The following is a 20,601-nucleotide window of genomic DNA, read 5'->3' on the forward strand; positions in this document are numbered from 1 at the left end:
CAAGTTCTTGCTGGCAGACAGAGTGAGAAGGAAGAGGAGCTTATGTGTGTAGGCTGTATCATAGCAGAAGTTTGTTATTTTCCACATCCTGCAAGGTCACTTAGTGCAAGCCCAAAGTTCTGGTGCTGGCGTGTGTGCTGCCCAATCAGGGGTTACTCAGTAGAGCTCTGTCCCTGTCCTGACTGTGCATGGAGTACTGGGTCTGGCTGCATGTTCGGACACTCCAAGAGTGCTTTTGCACTTTGCTCTGTAATTTGTATTGGAAATCCTGACTGGCTTTTAAAGAAACCCTATGAAAGTAAATATATTCTCCATGCAAACACTCTATAGCAGAGGAGAGAGAAAAATCTGAATTTTACATACAGTTATAATTGTATAATCATTCTGAGAATGGACAACTAGGCAAAGTCACTCTTTCATTTGTCTGAGTAAAGCTTTGAAAGCTAAACAGTACATGCATGAAACACTGAAACTCTTCATATCAGTATTTTCTGGGTAAGTGCCATTTAAGTCAATGTAAAAAATCCTTTAAAAGTACAAATTAGCTATTTAAGTTCCTTATGCAGACAGTTGGCTCTTTCTATGGGATATATTTGTGTATTTAGAAAGTCATATTTAAATATTTTAGGCTGGTCATTAACTATGCAAAACTCAATTCATGTTAAAAATTCACTTCTTCTCCTACTGAAATTCAATGTTGCTCTTGTTATATTGCATATCAGTAAATTATGAATCAGCCTTTGCCAATAAAGGCTGTTTTTTAAGACAATGAGATTATACAGGGGCTTTCATAATTTTATTTAATCAACAATTATGTTGATGTTTGAGTCAGAAAGTGATTCAGCTTGCTTTTTTAGAGCTGTGTGGGTTCTGCATGACCAATGAGATACAAAGCTTGTATATTTATTCCAGGAAGGAGAGGAGGTAGCAGGTTCTTTGTGTCTGGAGCAGGACTAGTGAGTAAGGAAGGATTATTGTATCCTGTATAGGTATCACTTATCAAGGTAAACTTGTGCAGCTGCTGAAAATTTTGTTACACCAAAATTACATTTTTTGTGCTTCTGACTGCTCTTACCTCCCTGAAGATGGAGGCCAGCATGTACCTATTGTCCATATCCGAGTCTCAAGATATTTCACTTTGTAAGCCTTGATGTTTTATGAATTCTTGTTTGCTGTAGACAAGATTTAAAATATTACCCCTACTCCCAGCTTCTGCTTCTGAAGCCAGGTATTTAAAAACTAACTTTGTGTGCTCCCTGGAAGGTTGCCTGAGCACTGGAGTTGAGTTTGATAGTTACTCAAGATTTCATATAGAACTAGAATACACTCTGTTCCATGTGTTGTTATTAGAAAGCCATACCTACTGTAGAATATAAAAACTTGATTAAGTTATGGGGAAGAATGAAGATACAGAGTCATGCATAGAGCATCTTTTGTGAGCTCAAACAGTGCTGGCCAGTGCTAGCAGAAAACAAATCTCCTGATCAAAAGAAGAAAACATTTGTTAAGCAGCTTTATTATTGCACTAGCAGTTAAGGTGAAGTAAATATATCTGTTCTAGCCCCATAGTTTTCACTTGGTAATGAAAACCTTTTATCATTTAAGCTGAAGTTTTCTGTTCTTACCAAAACATGGTTTGTGCAAGGCTCTTTCTTGTGGTCTTACAATATAGAGGAATGTGCTTTCAGCTGAAAGTTTCTCAATCTCACAAATTAAAATTAGAAAGTAATCCTTAAATAGATAGATTTTTATTTTAAAAAAATCCAGTTTTGTTTGCTTTTTGGCATTCTTTGCAATCTGAACGTTTACTGTTTAAAAGTCTTGATGTTGTTAAAAAGTCTATTTTTGTTGTCCTTCTAGTAGCTTGAGTTCACCAGAGTGCACTCGAACATTAAGGCTTAAGAGCATGTCCAACCACCATATTTGTGTAATTCCTTGTAGTTCTGTTTCATGGAAAATTTCTGCGAGCTGTAGTTGTTGCTGTGACTGGGAATGTGAACTGAGATACAAGGGTGCTGGAGAATGCGACCTGGGCAACGTGCTAGTGGATCTTTGCAGAGCTAGCTTGTGTGATGGTCAATCTCATGCTCTGATGCAGCTGGGAGAGCTGATGTGAGATCCAGACAGCCCTGTAGTGCAAGAAAGACTCGCTCTCATTGGGCACAACTCCAAATGAGAAGCTGTATGCCTTCTGCTTTTGATAAGGAGGAGTATTTCAGACAGTTCTAGGGCTAAAGGCTGCTGGACTAAGGTGCAGTATTTCTTGGTTTGGGATTATACCCATGACATTGTCTTTTTCACAGGAGTGTAGAGTTGCTTTTAAGTGCTCCCCTGTCTGCTGGGTTTGAAGAGGCTCCTCAGCTCATGGTGTTGGTTTTCACTGCTTCTGTAGAAAAGAGAATGTTCCCTGACCTTACCTGATAACTAAAACAAGGTGCAAGCATGAAAACTACTACTTTTGGAAGGGAGCTTGGTTAGTTTGTGGGAGGGATTAGAGGAGAGAGGGCTTTAAATACTGCATCCCTGGTATTGTGGGTTTGATGTTCCTAATTCAGTTTAGTGTAATGTGGTGTCTGACTGGCTGAACTTATACAGTGCTGCCAGTCCTTAGAGCCTCCTTTTTGTTTTTATCACCCTCCTCTTATGAAGTAGTTGAAACTGGCAGAGAAGGTGCAAGATCAGTGAAATGCTAGAGTAGTCCCAGCATGGGACTGCAAGGCTTATTACATTATGGGAGGAAGAGGACCACTGCATGCATTACAGTGCTAAAAATATTCCCTGTGATGTGGGGCAGTGACACTAGCCACATGGTAGCTGTGACTTGTTCTGGTAATGTGCTTTCTTGGGAATATCAGAGTGCAGGATAAAACTCCATTGTGGTGGCAGAGGCACAAAACTCAAAAACACATAGACCTGTATGTGACTCTGTGTGGAGTAGGGGCAGATATGAAAGTCACAGAATTATGACAGTGAACTAGGCAGGAATTGGAGGTGCAGGAGGGAAGGTGGGATCAGGTTATAAAGCCTTGGAATTGTGTCGCCTGGGATGAGGGCAGTGCTGCCTCTGGAGGACTCACATTGTCCTTCTGGGTTGTTTGGAGGAAGGCATTGCTTTGACATGCATATGGACCAATGAAAAACTATCCAGAAAGAGTCCAAAACAGTGCTGAGGATAAAAGTTGCAGGTAATGTGTAAGTGGAGAAATAAAATGCCTGCTTGTCTCACAAACCTGCATGCTGCAAAGTAATGAGCACGCAGAGCAGAGGAGAAACTTTTCAGAGTGTATAGAACCATACAGGAGGAAGAATATGGGGGGGAGGGGGAGTTTCCTGGTGAAGTTTGTCAGGCAATGGGTACATACCATCATTTGCATGAGAAAAATTACTCATGCTTTTAATTTCTGGTGTTGGATGTGCCTTGTGGTGATCAAGAATGTGCCTATCTTTCCTTCTTTTATCCTAGGTCCAACACGAAAAATGCCCTTGACTGCCAGTGCCATGGACTTTTTTCAGCTCTTTGTCCCTGACAATGTACTAAAGAATATGGTGGTCCAAACCAACATGTATGCAAAGAAATACCAGGAGAGGTTTGGTAGTGACGATGCCTGGATTGATGTTACCTTGACAGAAATGAAGGCCTTCTTAGGCTACATGATATCAACCAGCATCCACCACTGTGAGTCTGTTCTCAGCATCTGGAGCAGTGGCTTCTACAGCAACAAGAGCATTGCACTTATCATGACACAATCAAGGTTTGAGAAGATTCTGAAGTACTTCCACATTGTGGCCTTCCGCTCGAGCCAGACAACGCATAGCCTCTACAAAATCCAGCCTTTTCTGGACTCTCTGCAGAATGGCTTTGACTCTGCTTTCAGACCTTCACAAGCCCAGGTAAGAGTTAAGGTGTTGGCAGGGCACATCTGACCTGGTTGTCTCACTGGGACAGAAAGTGCACAGCACAGCTGCCTGGGGAAAGCTGCAGTGCCTCCATGAAGCAAGAGAGAAAGCAGCACTGTCCTGTGTGAGGGCCCATCAGTGTCTGTCAGTGCAGGCACCAAACAGGTTTCAGTGGGAATGGTGCTCTCTGAGCTGCAGCTGTTTGCTTTAGTGACCTAAGCAAGCCTGGACACTGCTCAGTGAGGCTGGCACTAGGTTTTGCTAACCTGAGGATGGGAGGTTGCAGGTTGTGCAGGGGTAGAAGGGGCAGAGCTGGTGCAGCTGGGCTGGAGGGATGGAGGAGTTGAGTTTGTTAAGGTGGCTGTCCCTGACCTTAGCAGTAGGTGCTTGCTGTATGGTCCAGTAACACTGCTGCTTCCTCATGACTGGAAAGGGAGACAGGTGAAAATATTTTCATATTCATCATAATCTATTTAAACTTCATTCAATACAAATTATCTGCTTTTGAAGCTGTTGCTACTGGTTGTGTTCAGAAATCCAGAAAGAAAATGGGATAAGCATGAAATATGTTACTGCTTGATATAACTTTTCAATCAATTCTCTATTTCCAGAACATAAATATTTCACTTAAGCATTTGGAAAGGGTATTGTATCCATAGTCCTCTTATTTTTCCTCTTTCCCTTCTGAAGCATCCCATTTTTGTGCACTGCACAAAATTAATGAAGGCGTAGATGCTACACATCCATTGAAGTGTGCCTAAAATAAATGGCAAGTGATTACAGTTTATTTTATGGACAATAAAAATCATACCTATATAACCCATGAGAGCACAGCTGCCTGAAAAGCTGTTAAGGTAGAGAAGGGAGGAGGGAAGAGTGTTCTCACTGAGCTATGCAAGGTATGTTTCCATTAAGACAAAACAGGCAATGAGAAACATGGAATTGTTGGGACTGAGCTCCCTTAAAGATATGAAATCTAATCCTTCTGGCTGTTAACTTCAATGGACAGAAGATAAAGGCTTCAGAAATTGATCACTGTGCCTAATGCAAATGCTTATAATGGTGTGCTGTGGCACACACTGTGAGTGCAAATCCATTAAGGGATAAGATTTTATTTGCATGTATATCCTTTCTCCCATTCCCCATCCCGAGTAAGGCTTGAGAACTGAATTGATAAAATCATAGCACCCTGTTTGCAGTGGCAAAACATCTAAATCTTCACAAGCAAAATGTTTTATTATCCTGAGCTTGGTAAGGAGATGCTACTTAAAAAAAATAAGGGGGAAGAAGTAGAGACAGCCCAATTTTCTTCCTTCCTCCTCCACTTCTGTGCTCCTTTGTCAGTGTTTTACGTCAGCGATTTCTATGCAGTGTGTTTCAGTGATATTGAGTGGAACAAAAAGCACTAAAATACAGCTTCAAAAATAACCCTGTGAGAAAGAATAAGGTTTTGAATCTGTTGTTAAAAATACCCTAGTGTACCTCCAGAAGGCTTCTGGGGGATGTTCCAGGCCTCCTTCTGAAGGGAGCCTTGTGCGTGACATCCTCCTGGGTGCCATCAGTCAGGGCAGCACACTACTTGTCTCAAGAGATGAGGACCCCATCTGCTCAAAGCAGCAGGAAAGACCTCTCCCTGAAAATTGTCTTGAATGCAGACATCAAACCCAGAATGCCCACTGAGAAATACCAGAAACAATTAAAAATAAGAAGACAGTTGCAAAGAAACAAATGGAAAGATGAGGGGAAAGAACCACTTAGATGGGCTTTTGGAATTTCTGCCTCTGAAAGCCAGTTGGAAAGGGGGACCCAGGTTTCTGTGATCAGTGATACCTGAAATCCCAAGTTCAGAATGTATTTGTTGCTTAAGGTACATCTGTATCTCAAACATGGGACTTGTGGTGCCTGGGTGGCTTGCTGCTGACCCACAAGCTTTATGCTACCTTCTTGTAAGTGGCATCAAACAGCTAAATCACAGCTCCTGTTGAATGCAGCAGGGCTGTTTGGGCTTATGGGTAGGCTTGTTACTGACTTTTTCCTCTGGCAGTGTGGACTCACAGAGCACAGATTAGGAAGATGCCATGTTTAACTCACCCCTATGGACAGAGCAGGAACAATCTGCATCCATCAGGCAGTACAACATCTGCCTTCACACTTATTTCTTCTATAGATTTGATCTTTTCTTTTTTGAGAGCTAGAAAATATTCTTCAAGTGGAACTTCTGTCAGAAAATACTTAGGGTTTTTTTTTCTTGTCTGTGACCCCCTCCCCCCACCCAAATGTGCCTGTAAAAATAACACCACAGTTGCTATGAAAGGAAACAGGGAGAAAGAACTATGCCAGCATACCAAAACAAAGAAGACAATCTAGTGAATTATAATTATTTTGCTAAATATACTGAGCAAACAAAAGGAAATAATTACTCTCCAGCTTATGAAGGAATTGAAAGTCCAGAACATTTTAATTGTGCATCAGCAGTGCTAGCTGTAGTTTCTGAAGTTTAAAAAATGGTGTTCTGACCTAGACTGGTAAAACAAATGACAGGAATATTCTCTGCATCTTATCCCTCCTCAGCATCATCTGTATAAATAAACACTACCTCTACCTAAGCAACAAGAGGTGGTGATTTGGGTCTGTTCTCTTAAGCAGTGCTATTTCTTTGCTACTTAGCTTTGTAGCTGTGCTACTGTCTGCAAGCCTGAAGGCAGGGAGGATGCCCTGCCTGCACTTGGGAGGTATAGAGCAACAAATTCAAGGGTACTCACCTGCCAAGGATATACACTGAATTCCAGAAACCAGAGGAGTTCAGGGAAAATAACATCACTGCTCAAATATCCTTCTGTGCCTGCTGAGTGTTTATATGCTCATCAGCAGGATGTGGCTAGACAGGATTGCTGTCTCTGGCTGCCCCTGACTGGTGTGGGAGAGGTCAGGAGCATAACTCCAGGCTCTCTCTGCTTCCCTCTCCCTCTAAAGTACCTTCTCTTTGATGTTTTGGAACCAAACAGTTTTGCTTCTGCCCAGTGAAATATCACCTGGGAACAGTCACCAGCAGGAGTGAATCCCTGGCAAAAAGAGAGATGTAAGTCCAACCTGCTGCTCCAAGGGCATGGTGCTCAACTTTGGCCAATTACTGGGCAGCTTCTTTGTGTTTCACTCTTGATGGTATCATAGAGTACAGCTAAGCAGTTTCAACATAGCTCTTCCAAACCAGCTCACAGCTTTAGATGACAGCCTCTTTGAAAACACAGAGGGGCAAAACCAGGCTGGTCAACCTGCTTTTTTGTCCTCATGCTTATATGTTCATTTGATGTTGGGTATTTCCAAATTATAAGACCTTGCTTGTGCTGTACCTCTGTATTTCAGATTTCTTGTTCTCAAAATGATTCTTTAGGAGTTGAGGGTGCTGGTCCCAAATGGCAATCATTCTGTTTTAGAGCTTCTGTGAGAGTGACACAAATACATAAATATTCAGAGAATGCTGGCCAAGTATAAGACAAATATGAGCAAGAGAAAGACAGATAGAGGAGCAATAGGAATATTGAGTTGCAAGGTAAATTTCTGATGTCCTGTAGCTCTTGGCCAGTTGATCCTTTTGTGATGCCAGATTTTAGGGAGAGTTTGGCAGCAGAAAATGATGAAACTTCATTGCTATTTTTAAGTTACCTAATGGTAATGGAGTGCTGTAAGAACTGACTTTTTGTTTCTTAAGAGGACTGATTGATGACTGAACAAACGGGCAGAGGAGCATGGAATCATGGCTCCACTGGAAGTCAGAGTTAACCTTTGAATGATGGCAGAGAGGAGCTGTAAAATGTGGAAAGGCTGAGCAGGACTTCAAAAATGAGAATAGAAAGAATCTGTCTGATATACTGGAGAAGAACTATGATAGAGAAATAAAGAAAAGTGATGTGGTCAGTGTGACTGACTAGGAAAATGGCTTTCCAGCAGCAGTCTGTAGAAGAAGATTGCGTTATGTTGAATAAAAGTAAAACTGTTGCAGGATGATTGAGGGGTTTGGATGTAAACTTGTCTGGTTGGGTGGGTTGTTACTCTAAAAGGAGTGCCATTTTAGAGCTCTTACTCAGAAAGCATGGAAAATGCAGGCATTGCCTGGCTGAGGAGATTTTGCAAGTAGGAGGTAAAGACTGACATTCAGATTCACTAGCCAGTGATATCTGCAGCAGGAGGAGAAGGACGGCTGCAATGACCAAAAAAGGAAATACTGAGGGGTTCTTAAGGGAAGGGAGATGCTCTCAAATGCAGCATAATGGAATCAGAACTGGCAGCTAGATATGCAAGCAGAGATATCAGACACCAGCAAGAGAATTTAGATTAGACAGGAGGAGCTTTGGAGCAGAGAGGCAGAAGCACAAGCTGTCCTTGCAGAAGGAATGACTGACTGTGCATCCAGACACGGTTACCAAGGGGCCTCTGCAGCTGGATGGTACCCACCAAAAGCCAGAGACAAGGCAAGCTGAGGCAGCTTCTCCAGGAGACAGGCTGAAGAGACAGCCTGTATTGTGGATGGCCATGGAGCTCAGGGGGAGATGTTTCCTGGATATGCTGGTTCATTATCTAAGTATATGGAGTCCAGGGGTTCCAAGTGCAACAGACTTAGTGATTCTAGGCTTTGTCTACAAGCCTGTTTGGACTCTGTGGGAGAGGATGGGTGGAATTTTGGTGTGGAAAGAGCATTGGAAATGGTCTAAAATGGAGAAGAAAGAAAGGCACTCCTGACAGTGGCTGTTTTGTTCTGTGAGTGAAAGATATTGTGGGACGGAGCAATTGATGGAGTCCCATCTTGGAATCTTGCCTTTGCAACACTTGGAGTGCAAATACAGATTGAGGGGAAACCAAAGAGTGAAGGTTTGGCAGGTAGATTTATCAGGGATAAGGATTACTATGAGAGGAGAGGAGAGATAGCACTGGAGGAGCAAAGCAACTAGATGAAGAGCTTCTGAGATCTGAACAGAACTGGGAATTTGAGAGAAGAAAATGGGGATGATTTCTATGAAGAAATCCACAAACGATCTTGCATTATAGGAAGTCAGAATAGGAAGAGGAGAGCGCTTGGGGAGTGAGAAAAAGATGGTGAAGAGGCGGCCAGGAATACGTGTAGGAGTAATTAAGCCTGAAAGTAGATTTTCATCAAGGAAGATGAGAAGCAGGAAAGAATATGCCATGGGGGCAGTAAGCTCACTCCTGTAAAAGTGTGTATTGCTGCAACAGCAAGAATGGGGAATCGAGGGGGATCAAATATAACTTTGCATGGGGATTTGCCAAATAGATGGATTTGAGATTACAGGAAAAGCAGGGAGACTGAGAATACAGGAGGGTGAACAAACTAATAGGATGGGCCAGTAGCAACAGGGCCAACTTTTGTCCTAAAAACACCATGTCAGTGCCAAGGGCAGGCACAGCCCATACAGTGCCTTGCTTCCAAAGTTCTTTACAGCCGTTGAAGCAGTGGTTGCATGTGGAGTGGGTGTCCTCCACTCTCCGAAGGAAGCTCCAGGGTTTTCAGTTCATTTTCTTGCCTGTCCACATTTTGTCTTTGCAGCAACAGCAAATCTTTCCCGAGTCTGTTCACATTTTTATTCCCTCTTCACAAAAGTTGAGTTGGAACTTACAGAGAAATTACTTAAATTCAGTACAGAGGAACCAAGGAGGGAAGGCAGGGCTGAGCATGGGCAGGAAGAAAAGGAAGATGGAGAGAGGTTTTAAATATTCAGATTTGCTTTCTAGATGTAAGGCTGACAGGCCTTACTGTGTCATAGAAGGCAGAAAGAGTGTGAAGGGTAAACAGGATGCAGTTGAGCTGATGCAAGGAGAGTTGATGCTGTGGTGCAGACGGAAAGAAGGTAATGACAGAGGGTAGAAGGTGTCCTAAGGTGATGCTTTTACAGCCTTTTCTTTCTGCTGCTCTCCATCCTACAGCAGGGGAGATTATAATAGTGGAGCCACACCACTCAATGGGATCTAGCAGGTAAGAGAGCCTTTCCAGAAGCTGAGAAATTCTTAACCATGTATCCAACCCTATCCCAAGAATGTGCCCCTTCCCTCTGCACTTTAGAAGCAGAAAGAAATGCCCCAGGTGGCCTTTAGATAGGGAGGGTTGTGTTCTGTGTGAACCTTGAGAGAGGAAGATTTGGCTTCAGTGGGGAAACAGGGCAGCTGCAGCTGGAAGAACAAATAGCTTTGTGTGCAGCTCTCCTTGCTCACATCTGCATTTTGGTGTATAATTTGAACATTTTGCAAGAGTGCTTTCAGATGGTCCTGTGAATGTTTCATGAGTCGTTGCAAAGTGGAGTGCGTATAAATGACAGTGTGCAGCCATCAGTGCGTGGGGAGGGCACGGGTGCCTATTTTGGGCTGACAGAATCATGTTCAGCAAACATCTTGTGTTCAGGAGGCAAGCAGCTGCTCATCTCTGGTGCTTAACTGCTCACCCACCACATCTCTCCTACAAGTGTCACTCCCAGGTTTAGTGTGGCTTTGTTCTCATTTCCTCCACTGACTACATGGATGTGCACTAAAGCAGCACACGTGCAGGTGTGGAGAGGCTTTGTCTGAGGGTGGGAGCCTCTGCATGCCTGTGTCTGAGCCTGTCTCCTGGAGGGATGGTCACTGGAAAAGAACAGACTCCTTTAAATTATAACCCTCTGACTATTTTGCATGTCTTTACAAGGGTATGAATTATGGCCTGCTGGGACTGCTTTCCCCACACGTACAAGGAGGGGAGCCTGCAGAGACTTGCTCTGATTTAGATGTACGTGGCTGAATTTGGCCAGCATTCATCAGCTGAGACCTTTCAACAGTTTGCAAGGCTTTGTACTTTCACAAGTGGCTTGCTAAACAGCTTGCACATGGTGCACTCAGGTGTGTGTATGTTATGCACAGCTGCCCATGAGCTCTGGGGAGCTACTGGTACTTTGCCGTAGGTGAGTTCCACAGTGTGATACCTAGCACACTTCAGTGTTGCTGCTAAATTAATGGAGAGAAGTGTAACAAAACTGTTTTAAGAAACAGGGAACCACTTACATCATCTGAATGCAGAATGCAGAAAGTTCTTCGTTTTCACAGGTCTTCATTGCTTGCTCCAGTCTGTCTAAGCTTTTCTACTCCTGCCTCTGGTGGTTTATCTTTGCCTCCTTTTGACAATTTTTTCAGCTCCTGAGGCAAGAGAGACTTCCCTAAAGCTGCTGCTGCTAAGAAAAATATTTTCTGTCTCTTCACCACCTCCTCAAGTGGCAGCAAAAAGCATCTTTTCTTCCCTTAATTTCTCTCTCTCTTTATTATGTCTTTTCCTTTGCTATAACCAAGTAACGTACTTTACAACAAATTGTAGGGGATGGTTGGGTGGAAAAAATTCCGCCAAACAATATGAAACTTATGAAGAAGTATGGAGAAGGATGCTGCTAAAAATCCACTCTCCCTGCCCCATCCCCTGTATCATTTTGGAGGGATGTTGAATTGTAGCAGATAGTAAGAAGTGAGAGCTGTGCCTTGCAATGTTTGCAAATTATGTGTAGAGCAGCTATTCATAATGGGGTGTGCTTGGCCAGGCTGTGTTTTTTGTTGGATGGTAGCATCAAACAAAAATGGGTTTCATTCTCTGTTTGGGGTGATGCACGCAGGCACAGCAAGGTTTGTATTTCCTTGAAAGCAATTAAAGCACCTCTTTTTTAGCAATCATGCATTCTTCCATTTCTTTCCCTGCCTCTTTTCTTGCCACTTGCAGGTACTACATGAGCCCCTGATAGATGAGGATCCTGTTTTCATTGCGACCTGTACAGAGAGGGAGCTGCGCAAGAGGAAAAAGAGGAAATTCAGCCTTTGGGTTCGGCAGTGCTCATCCACTGGTTTCATCTGCCAGGTGGGTTTTACCTCTTCAAATGTCTTCATTCAGTCCCAGCAGGGCCTTAAATGTACTGCAGGAGCAGAGGTAACAGTCACTTCCCTTGGTTACCTGGCTGGGGGCTGCAGTCTGAATGCCGGAGGCCTCTGACTCCTGTGGATACGAGATGTGAAGGACAATGATGACAAGTTCCTGATGCTTTGTTTGCTGTATGATTTAACTGAGAGTTTCTGTCTCTGATGCTGTCCATCTGGCTGCCAGCCTTCAGCTAATTACATTGCAATGCAGTTAAAAGGTCTGTCTGTATATCCTAAGTTTATCTAAATGTCTAGGTACTGTGACTTATGTAATTTTGAATGAGTCAGATTTTTTCTCTATAACACTGCACCTGTGATAGCCAGCGGTGTCCAATAGACTAAATCAATATGGTACCAAGATGTCAATTTTTCTGTGAGAAACATATTAGTGGGGGCCCCTATTACACATCTTTTCACACATCTACCTCTCAATTAAAGCAAGAAAATCTGATGTGACTTCAAGGTGAGATGATAGCTGGAGTGAGAGGCATGTTAAAGGGTTTGTTTGTATTGTTGTAAGGCATTGGGAACATCTCAAATTCTCAGATTCCCCAACAGCTGATGTATTTTGAGAGCCCTTGAAAAATCTGGTCATTTATTTTGATGCTTAGAGGTGAGGGGGCAGATGTTTACCAATATTTCTTTCTCCCAAGAGCTCCAGTGAAAACGTTGCATCCCACATGTTCCGGAGTGGTGGTACAGAGGTAGGATGTGCACACTGCTTGCTAAGGCTGAATACATGTCAGAACAGGGCCTGTGGATTTGCTGCAGTTGAACATTGGTTCAGAGCAGGATTTGGCTGGTGAATCATTATGACTGTTTGAGTAGATGTGCAGGAAAAGAAGCTCACTGGGAACACAGGTTTGTGTTTTCAGCAATGCTGTTCACTCTGAGAAGACATTTAGGATCCTTCCTCTTCCATCTAAGTTTTAAAGCATCTATTTTGTCTGATACAAAATAAACTCACCTTGTGCAGCATCCTTGGAAGTTTCTGCTCTCAAAGCTCTTGGAAAATAATTTGCTATATAGAGGCAGTGTCTTTGATCTCCAAGGAGAGCTTCACCAGTCCCACATGCAATTTATTACTGAAGTGGGCACAGCGAGCACAAAGTCTGCTCATCTCTTGCCACACTCCCCCCAGCCAACTGCCACAAAACTAATGAGTCTTCAGACATGCCAGAGGTTTCAGATTCTGAGCCATAATTATGTTGCACCTCCTGTCCTGTCCACTGAGAGGCTAAATTAATGGAATGTCAAATTAAACAGAATAGATGCTCAGCACCACCCTAATCCTCCCACTCCCTTAATGAATTAGATGCTCATGCTTCACTTGCATCCGGATGACGTCCAGGATTATCTTACCAGCTGCCTTCTATTTTCATTCCTTGACTTGGCTGTCATTATCAACATGCTGAAATGACTGGGTGAGAGGGACCTTAGGGACCAGTGAAAAAGACTATATCTTCATGCTAAAATGGAAAAACCTGATATGGGGAGGATGGGCAACTTCAATTATTATGTGATTGAAATGCTTTGCTCATTTATGTGTCACACCTACAAACAGTTTTGCAGAATCCAAAGCATTTTTGGTGGTTATTTGGTGTATTTAGAGTATTAAAACAGAGGGTTTGATTTTTTTTCCTGTGTTAAACAAAGGGAGAAAATTGATCTAAACCATAAATAAATCCATTGCTTTTCCCTTTATGTACACACCTTTCCTTCCATCTCTTGTGAAGCTGCCATCACGAAGAAAGAACTTGTTTTCTAAAAGTTAAGGACTGACTTGTCTATCACCTGCCAAATCTTGGAAAAACCTTCAAAATATACATATTCTTTAATACTGTCTGGGTGAATTCCCTCCCTCACTGCTTCCACATGATGACATTGAGGTCCTTTTATTCAAGATAAAATAAGACTATCAACACATCATAAATCAGGATAATTCAGTTCCAAAAATCTGAATAATATGTATCTGTAAAAGATAGGCCCACACAGAAGAGAGGAGAGACCTATATGTGACAGGTTTTCAGGGACAAAAGGAACCTCAAGAGGTGATGCTCCTGGCCAAAAACAATGTCCCCCAGTCCTGAATTAAGCCTGGTATTAAAAAAAAAATTGCATCTGAGGAGACATCTTATTTTTCCCAGTATTCTGCTTTTCCTATGATGAAAAAGATTGTTTGGTTTTTCCTAATGAAAAATGGATGTGCCACATGCTGAGTCACTGTGTGAACTCTGGTTGGCAGCTCACAGGTCAGTTGTTAATATTAGGAGTTTCAGCTGCTTGTCTCCTCAAATTCCTGTTCCTGCTTGTTCTTGTGAACAAACCTTTGAATCAAATTTTTGGATATGAGTAAACACTTCTTTTTAATGGCTCATCATTTACTTTTTTAAGGAAATGGTGTTTGGTTAAAAATCTAGCCCAATAAGCCATTAATGGAACAGAAATGGCATAAAGCTCAAGTGCTGCTTGTGGACATAAGAAGGTGCATAGGCTTATATATTCATAATATAAATCATGTTTGAATATTACACTAATTTTCTGTCTTCTGTACTCCAGATAACTTGACTGCACTCTGACAGTTAATTGTTTTAAAATGGATGCACAATTTCAGATTATATCTCTGCTTCAGAAAATCTCAAGCAGAGCATCTTGTTGCAGTGAATAGCTTTGTTGGCTGAGCATCTCTTCACGGTCAGCTGGCCAAGTGGGAACATGCAGGAAGGACACATTATTCAAACAATGGAAATATGTGTCTGCTGCAGTTGGGGACACAAGCAAAACCTCTCAGAGGGCTCAGAAGGGCTCCAGGAGAGCTGACTTTGGCAGAGTAGGTGGCAAAACTGCCCTGATACCATTGCCTTTTTCATCTGCCCTTGACACTGGACATCAAGGTGGCAGCAGCTGCTGTGGGAGAGGGCTTGGGCCTTCTCATTTCTTTCTCTCTGATTCAGGGGGAACAACAAACACAGCTTGCAGGACTTCAGGTGTGCCTCTCTGCTCCATCTTCTCTTTGCATTTCTTGTTTCTTTTCAGTCTATCTCCCTACATACTGCTTAGCACCTCTATTTCCCTACTTACCATGCAGACACTTTTAAAACCAATATTTTAATGTCTTGATTGCAGTTTAAATTATTGAAGTAGCTTAAAAGTCTTTCTTACAGTATTTGCTTAGAGTATATTTAAATAGTAAGTCATGCTATTTAAATCAAAACTCCAGCTGTGTCAGGTTTTTTTGTGAGTTCTTATTTCTTTCTTTTTCTTGGAAAATCTGGAACACTTGATTATAAAAATCGTTCATAAATATGATTGGTAGGACTACTTCTCATTTTAGATATAGCAATATCGCTCATCAAAAAATGATGAAGAAAATTCTCAAATTCCTTACCAGGGCTAGTTATTTTCTCCTGGTGAGACATATCATGCTCTCTGTTTGCATTCTTGTGTGGCTCTAAAGGAATGAGCATGATTATGAGTAACTATTACTAAGTGATGCCTAGTCCTTGCATAGCTCCTCCTGCACAAGAAGGTTTTCTGATCATTTTGCAGGAGAAGTAACCACAGGATGCTGGTGAACCCCAGCACACAGAGAGCTGGCAGAACAAGGTATTCCCATAGTGCCTCATCCTGAAGCACAGACCCATCCATAGCCCAAATGTAACCCTCAGACAGTCCCTGACCCAAAGAGCCATCAATTAGCAAGATGAAAGGCAGTACTTAGATGGTAGAGAGCACTGCAAAGGGACAGTCAGGCAATATTAATCACTCTGATAGGCAGTAATGGAATTAACTCATCAACATTATTATTTGCTTTAAAAGCTGGTATCATGGTGAGGAAAAAATTAGTTTACGGATGTGTATATCCTTTCCTATGCACTGAGATTAATTTCATTTTTTGAGGCTATACTGGAGACTTTTCCCTTCCCACACCTCCTCCCTGCCCCTGAATATCTGGACTCTGCACTTGCTTTTATTCCCTGGCAGAAAATTCTTGCAACAGTGCGCTTCATTTTCACAAATATCTCTGTGAAATATATTACTCAGATTTATGAAGTCCTTTAGGTCCTTGTGCTGGGACTGACTTTGAGTTTCCGCCTTCCACTGCTTCCCATGAAGTGATGAGTCAGAACAGAGTAAGGAAAAGTACCGTGTCTCTGCATCTTGAGTCTTTCTATGGTCCTGAAGAAACAGTGATTTGCATGACAGCCATGTTTAAAGAGTGGAACCTGGATCAGGGTAAAAAAAACCTGGATCACTACCTGAGAGGGTGAGAAAGGGCTCTTTCTGCAAAGAGCAGCAGTCTCAGTGAAGGGAGATGTCTGAGGTTGCTCCACAGATCAATGGCAGAGCTCTCAGTGGCAGCAAAAAAAACCCCCCCAAACAATGTAAACACCATGCTTCTATAGTATATGCTGTAGTTCATGTCAGACAGAGTAGCTACAGCCAGCTTGAATACTTCATAACCCCATTGATTTTACAGAGTGAGAACTTCCAGAATTTAGAGAAACTGAGATTGTGCCCCAAAGAATTTATAATTTCACAACATACCACATAAGTGCATTCAGTCAATGGGGTAAATAAACCTAGAGTCAGTTTTGTTTTCAAGGTCAGAGTTGCAGGAGAGTTGGCCATCTGTGCACTTGTTTAATAAGCTGTTCAGAAATGTTGGTGTTTCAGCCTATGCAAGTTCTGTTTAGAGATTAGTCTGAGCCCTTGCATTTCTTTAAACAGGGCCCTGATAATTCCTCTATTGCTAGAACAGTTGCATCTGGAACACACAGATGTAGCAGCTGCTTTGAGGAGGTTCTCAAGGTCAGGCTTTGTTGGTGAGGGGATCCCAGGAAATCTGATCACCTTCCTTTGTCAGCCACTGGAAAATCCTATCTACTTTCTTCCTCTGGCCCCCACCCAGCTTTGGCTTTTAATGCATGTGGTTCTGTAATGTCAGCATCTGAGAATCCCAGATCTCAGTTAAAAGTCAATTATCCTCTTGCTCACCAGTGTTAACTGGAAAGGTATTTTTGCACATGTGTGATGGGCCAGTCCTATTAATTTTATGGGCGTTACAATCTTACTATGTTTCTAAATGAATAGGAAACCAAATCTAGATGTGATCTAATGCAAGTATCTGTCTTACATGCAGTCTTAGTGTCTGTTTTCGAGTGTGAATGCAAGTTATTTTTAGTTCCTATCTGAGCTGCTTGGAGTTTATGACAATAAAACTACCTGTATGGTTGTGTCCTTTCTGCAGCTATTCTTAGTGCAACTTAGCTTGGTAAGGAGACTTAAAGCACCAGAGCCCCCTGTTTTGTGAACTTAATAGGTTTGCTGTAGGAATGCTCCTCATGGATCCCATCCCTTTGTGCTGGGTGCAATAAGCAGAACTAAAAAAAATTCTCTGCTCTAGGAAATTCAGGATCTAAGTTCAAGAGCCTTAAGCTTCCTACAGCAAATCTCTTTAGTTCAGACACATTTTGGCTGCCCAGAGAACTCTGGAAGCAGGCTGAGCGCAGCAGTGTTTCTTGGCTAGTGCACATGGCAGAGCTCTGGGACTAACACACTGCTAGGTGCCAGTATAAACCCTACTCCTGGTGAGCCTGCATGGGCCAGGCAGTCATCAGCCTTGTGGTTCCTCCTTGGAAATGGCTGGGTCCTTGATGTCACTGATTTGTCACTCGGTTTTGCCTTAAGATTTTACACCCTTTTAATGTATTTTCCTCCTTGAGCTGCTGTGTGTTATCCCCTCAACAGTTACAGCCCTTCTGATAGTTTATACTGCTCCTGCCTTGCATCACTTCTATATCTTCCCACTTACACACCTTCTCACAGCTCAGCTGTAATTTTCATAGAAAAAACTGAGCCAATGTTGTGCAATTGTGTGGCACCAGAGTGAAGCCTAAGTCATGGACTTGAGCTGGGCTGCCAGTTACAAGAGGGAGCCTGGAAAAGTAGCATTAAGAAGAAAGAGGACCGATGCATTGATTAGCAATTGCATTTTGGGGATTGCATCCTTTCTAGGAAAGGCTTTGAAGAGCAAAAGTAAAGAGCTCTGCTGAGATGGTGATGATTCCAACCAGGCAGGAGAAGAGAGCATGGAAAGAGGCAAATGTGGGCTTGTGTGACATTGGTTGTTGGATGCTTGGCTTCACAGGGCAAGTGTGAGCAGGAATCACTACACTGACATAGTATAGGAGATCAGTGGGGAAGCCTAGACTATAAAGGCTTGTCTCCATTTTCCAGCCCCATTTCCTTTTGATGCTGCAAAGAAGAGGGAAGTGGCAGAAGGCTGGCATGGCTAAAGCAAAGGGTTAGGCAAGTCATCTGAGGGCTGAAGCGCTGTCTGGATGTCAAGATACATTGCAGCAAGGCCAAAGTAAAGAAGGATGATTGCAGTAATTGGGAGTAAAGCCAGGCAGTTCTTAGGTATTTGAAAGAATAGGAAATTATTTACCTGGAGCTGTTAGAGAAAATGAATCTGCCTAAACTAGATGTGGCTGCCTGGGAGAGGGTACAGAGAAGAATCTGCATTTGTTGATCCATGAGTTGTTGATCCATGGGTTGTCAATCTGCCATGCAGGTAAGATGTTGTTGTGCCCTCAGTGACAAAGAAATCAAGGAAATAAAAGCAAAGAACTCTAAGCCACATTGGACTTGCATTGTCAACTCTACCAGCATCTTTTTGCCAGATGATCTCACAAAGATCTTTCTAGAAAATTTGAAGAATATGTGCAAGCAGAACAGATGTTTGTCACTCCACAGCACAAAGATATTAGCTGCATCCATGAGTGTTAATGCAGATTGAAATCATTCCAAGTAGAATGCAGAGAGGGAAAAAAAAGGGATCAAGTAAAGAGCTTTATTAGGAACACCAGGAACTAGCTGGGAACAGGTTGGGAAAACGGTATGTTCTTGCATACCCTTTAGAAAATAGCCTTTAGAGTAGCAGGAAGAAAATGAAGAGAGGCTAGAACAAATGAAAAATCTGGGTTCAGTAAGAGCCACCACCACTGGTGCCAATATCTGCTAGACAAGAGCTGTCTGGGAAGAGATCATTAAAGAAGCAGAGGGTATGAACTGCAGCAGATTTGGGATGGAACTGGAGAGGAGAATCTCCCAGCAGTGTTGGCAATGGCAACAGTTAAAGGTGAGGTTTAGGATGAGAGGGGATGACTGACGGAGGTGGGATCTAGAAAGTAGTGCTAGGAATGCACAGTTGTGGGTGGGCTGTGAAGCCTGTAGAAAAAATTAAGTTATTTTTTCAATAGATATCACGGATCGAAAAGTCATGACTACTTTACTTTTTTATCTTGCTTTTATAACTGTTATCTAAAAACATAGCTTCTGTTTTGTGGTTGTTTAGCATCTGCCCTTTGTGAAATGTTTTTGCACAATGTATCTTTCAAAATCTTCCTTCTGTTTATTACTATCTCTGCCCTTTTTTTTGCTTCCAAATGTCATCTGTTTCATTTGAGAATTGTACCCTGGGGTGCTTCAATTATGTATGAAGGTGGAGTATTTGGGATGTGCTATTCTCAAGTGCTTTCAATACACCATCTGAGCTTTAAATATGAGCAAAATCACCAATATTTCAGTTTCTAGGGCATATTCTCTTAAATATGCAGTCAAGATGTAGCTTTTGCTCCTAAGTGTTCAGTTTTTTACTCAGTTTCTGTGAGACCTTATGGATTTTCCAGAAGAAGGTAATGAAAACATACTGGAAAGTATCTGGTGCAGTAGGGCAGCCACAGATAGAGAGAAGGCACAATTGAGCGTGTCACTGTTCTGATAAACAATAGATACTTGACAAATATTCAACAAATAATTGAGGAATGAATAGAAAAAGCACTGCATGTTAAATATCTTCAGCCCATGGTCACCTCCGAAGACAGATGATGTCACATCCATCCATACAGGTTTTCCCAGTTGCTGCTGTAGACCAAATGTATTGGTAGCCATTAGAAAAGACAGACAGTGAAAGAGATCTCTGCGGATATTCCAGAAGTGCTGCTTGGGCTGTCCTGCACAGAAGCAGAGGATGTTTGCTGCCAGCAGCTCCCACCTGTTATCCAGCAACACTTGTTGAGCCTGTACTTCTGATGATATCTTGCTGTTTGTGCACATGGAAAGAACACAAAATTCTAATGTCCCAGGACAAACCAGAAGGTGTAGTGAATGGTCTAACAAGCATTTTGGGGGAGCAGTGTCTAACTGTGCCTATGAAGGTCTAACAGTCAATTTCTGGAAACTGGTGCTTTTTATGCAGATTCCTGACTACTAAATAACACTTTTACTGCATTACAGAAAGGCAGAAGTGCTGTGGGCTTCAATTGGTAGGATCTTAATGGATTGAGGTAGAATGAAATAAGTTGGATGAGGGAAAATGAAGGCCATATGGGATACTAGGCATTGCAAAGATATTTGAAGCCATCCTTTTGCCAGTTATCTGTACACAGCCAGTGTTTCACAGCAGCCTTTATGCTTTCCAACACCACTGCTCTCACCCATCATCCCAATAAAGCTGAGCAGGATAAAGCTTTGAATGATGCTTCTCCAAAACACAAAATACTGTGCCAAGAAAAAAGGCTGGTTTTGGATAGGTAAGGAACTGCCCAAGGAGAAAATATATTTTAACATTGGAGGAGGAAGAAAGGTTCAGCAGTGGGTATGGACATTGGAATAATGGTCACTGGGGAGGTGAACAGAGCAAGGGGTTGAGATTCACAGCCAGATGCACAGGGAATTGTGCTAACAAAACCTGTGAAGTATGTA

At 42.4% G+C, this 20,601-nt stretch overlaps 1 protein-coding gene across 3 annotated transcripts in view; it reads left to right on the top strand.

Moving 5' to 3' along the window:
• The window catches only part of PGBD5 (piggyBac transposable element derived 5), a 316,445-nt gene that overhangs the window by 22,096 nt on the left and 273,748 nt on the right, over window positions 1–20,601 (top strand). For all 3 annotated transcript variants that reach the window (XR_008483195.1, XR_008483194.1, XM_054279561.1), the window contains exons 2-3: window positions 3,464–3,891; window positions 11,639–11,773. Coding sequence is in view for 1 of the 3 variants with exons in the window: in XM_054279561.1 (XP_054135536.1) it covers window positions 3,464–3,891; window positions 11,639–11,773 (563 nt within the window). In the remaining 2 variants the exon portion in view is untranslated. The remainder of the gene's footprint in view (window positions 1–3,463; window positions 3,892–11,638; window positions 11,774–20,601) is intronic.

This window comes from Melozone crissalis, unplaced genomic scaffold (assembly GCF_028551555.1).
Source record: "Melozone crissalis strain CALT ecotype California unplaced genomic scaffold, PUWL_Pcris_2 ptg000027l_1, whole genome shotgun sequence".
NCBI lineage: Eukaryota > Metazoa > Chordata > Aves > Passeriformes > Passerellidae > Melozone > Melozone crissalis.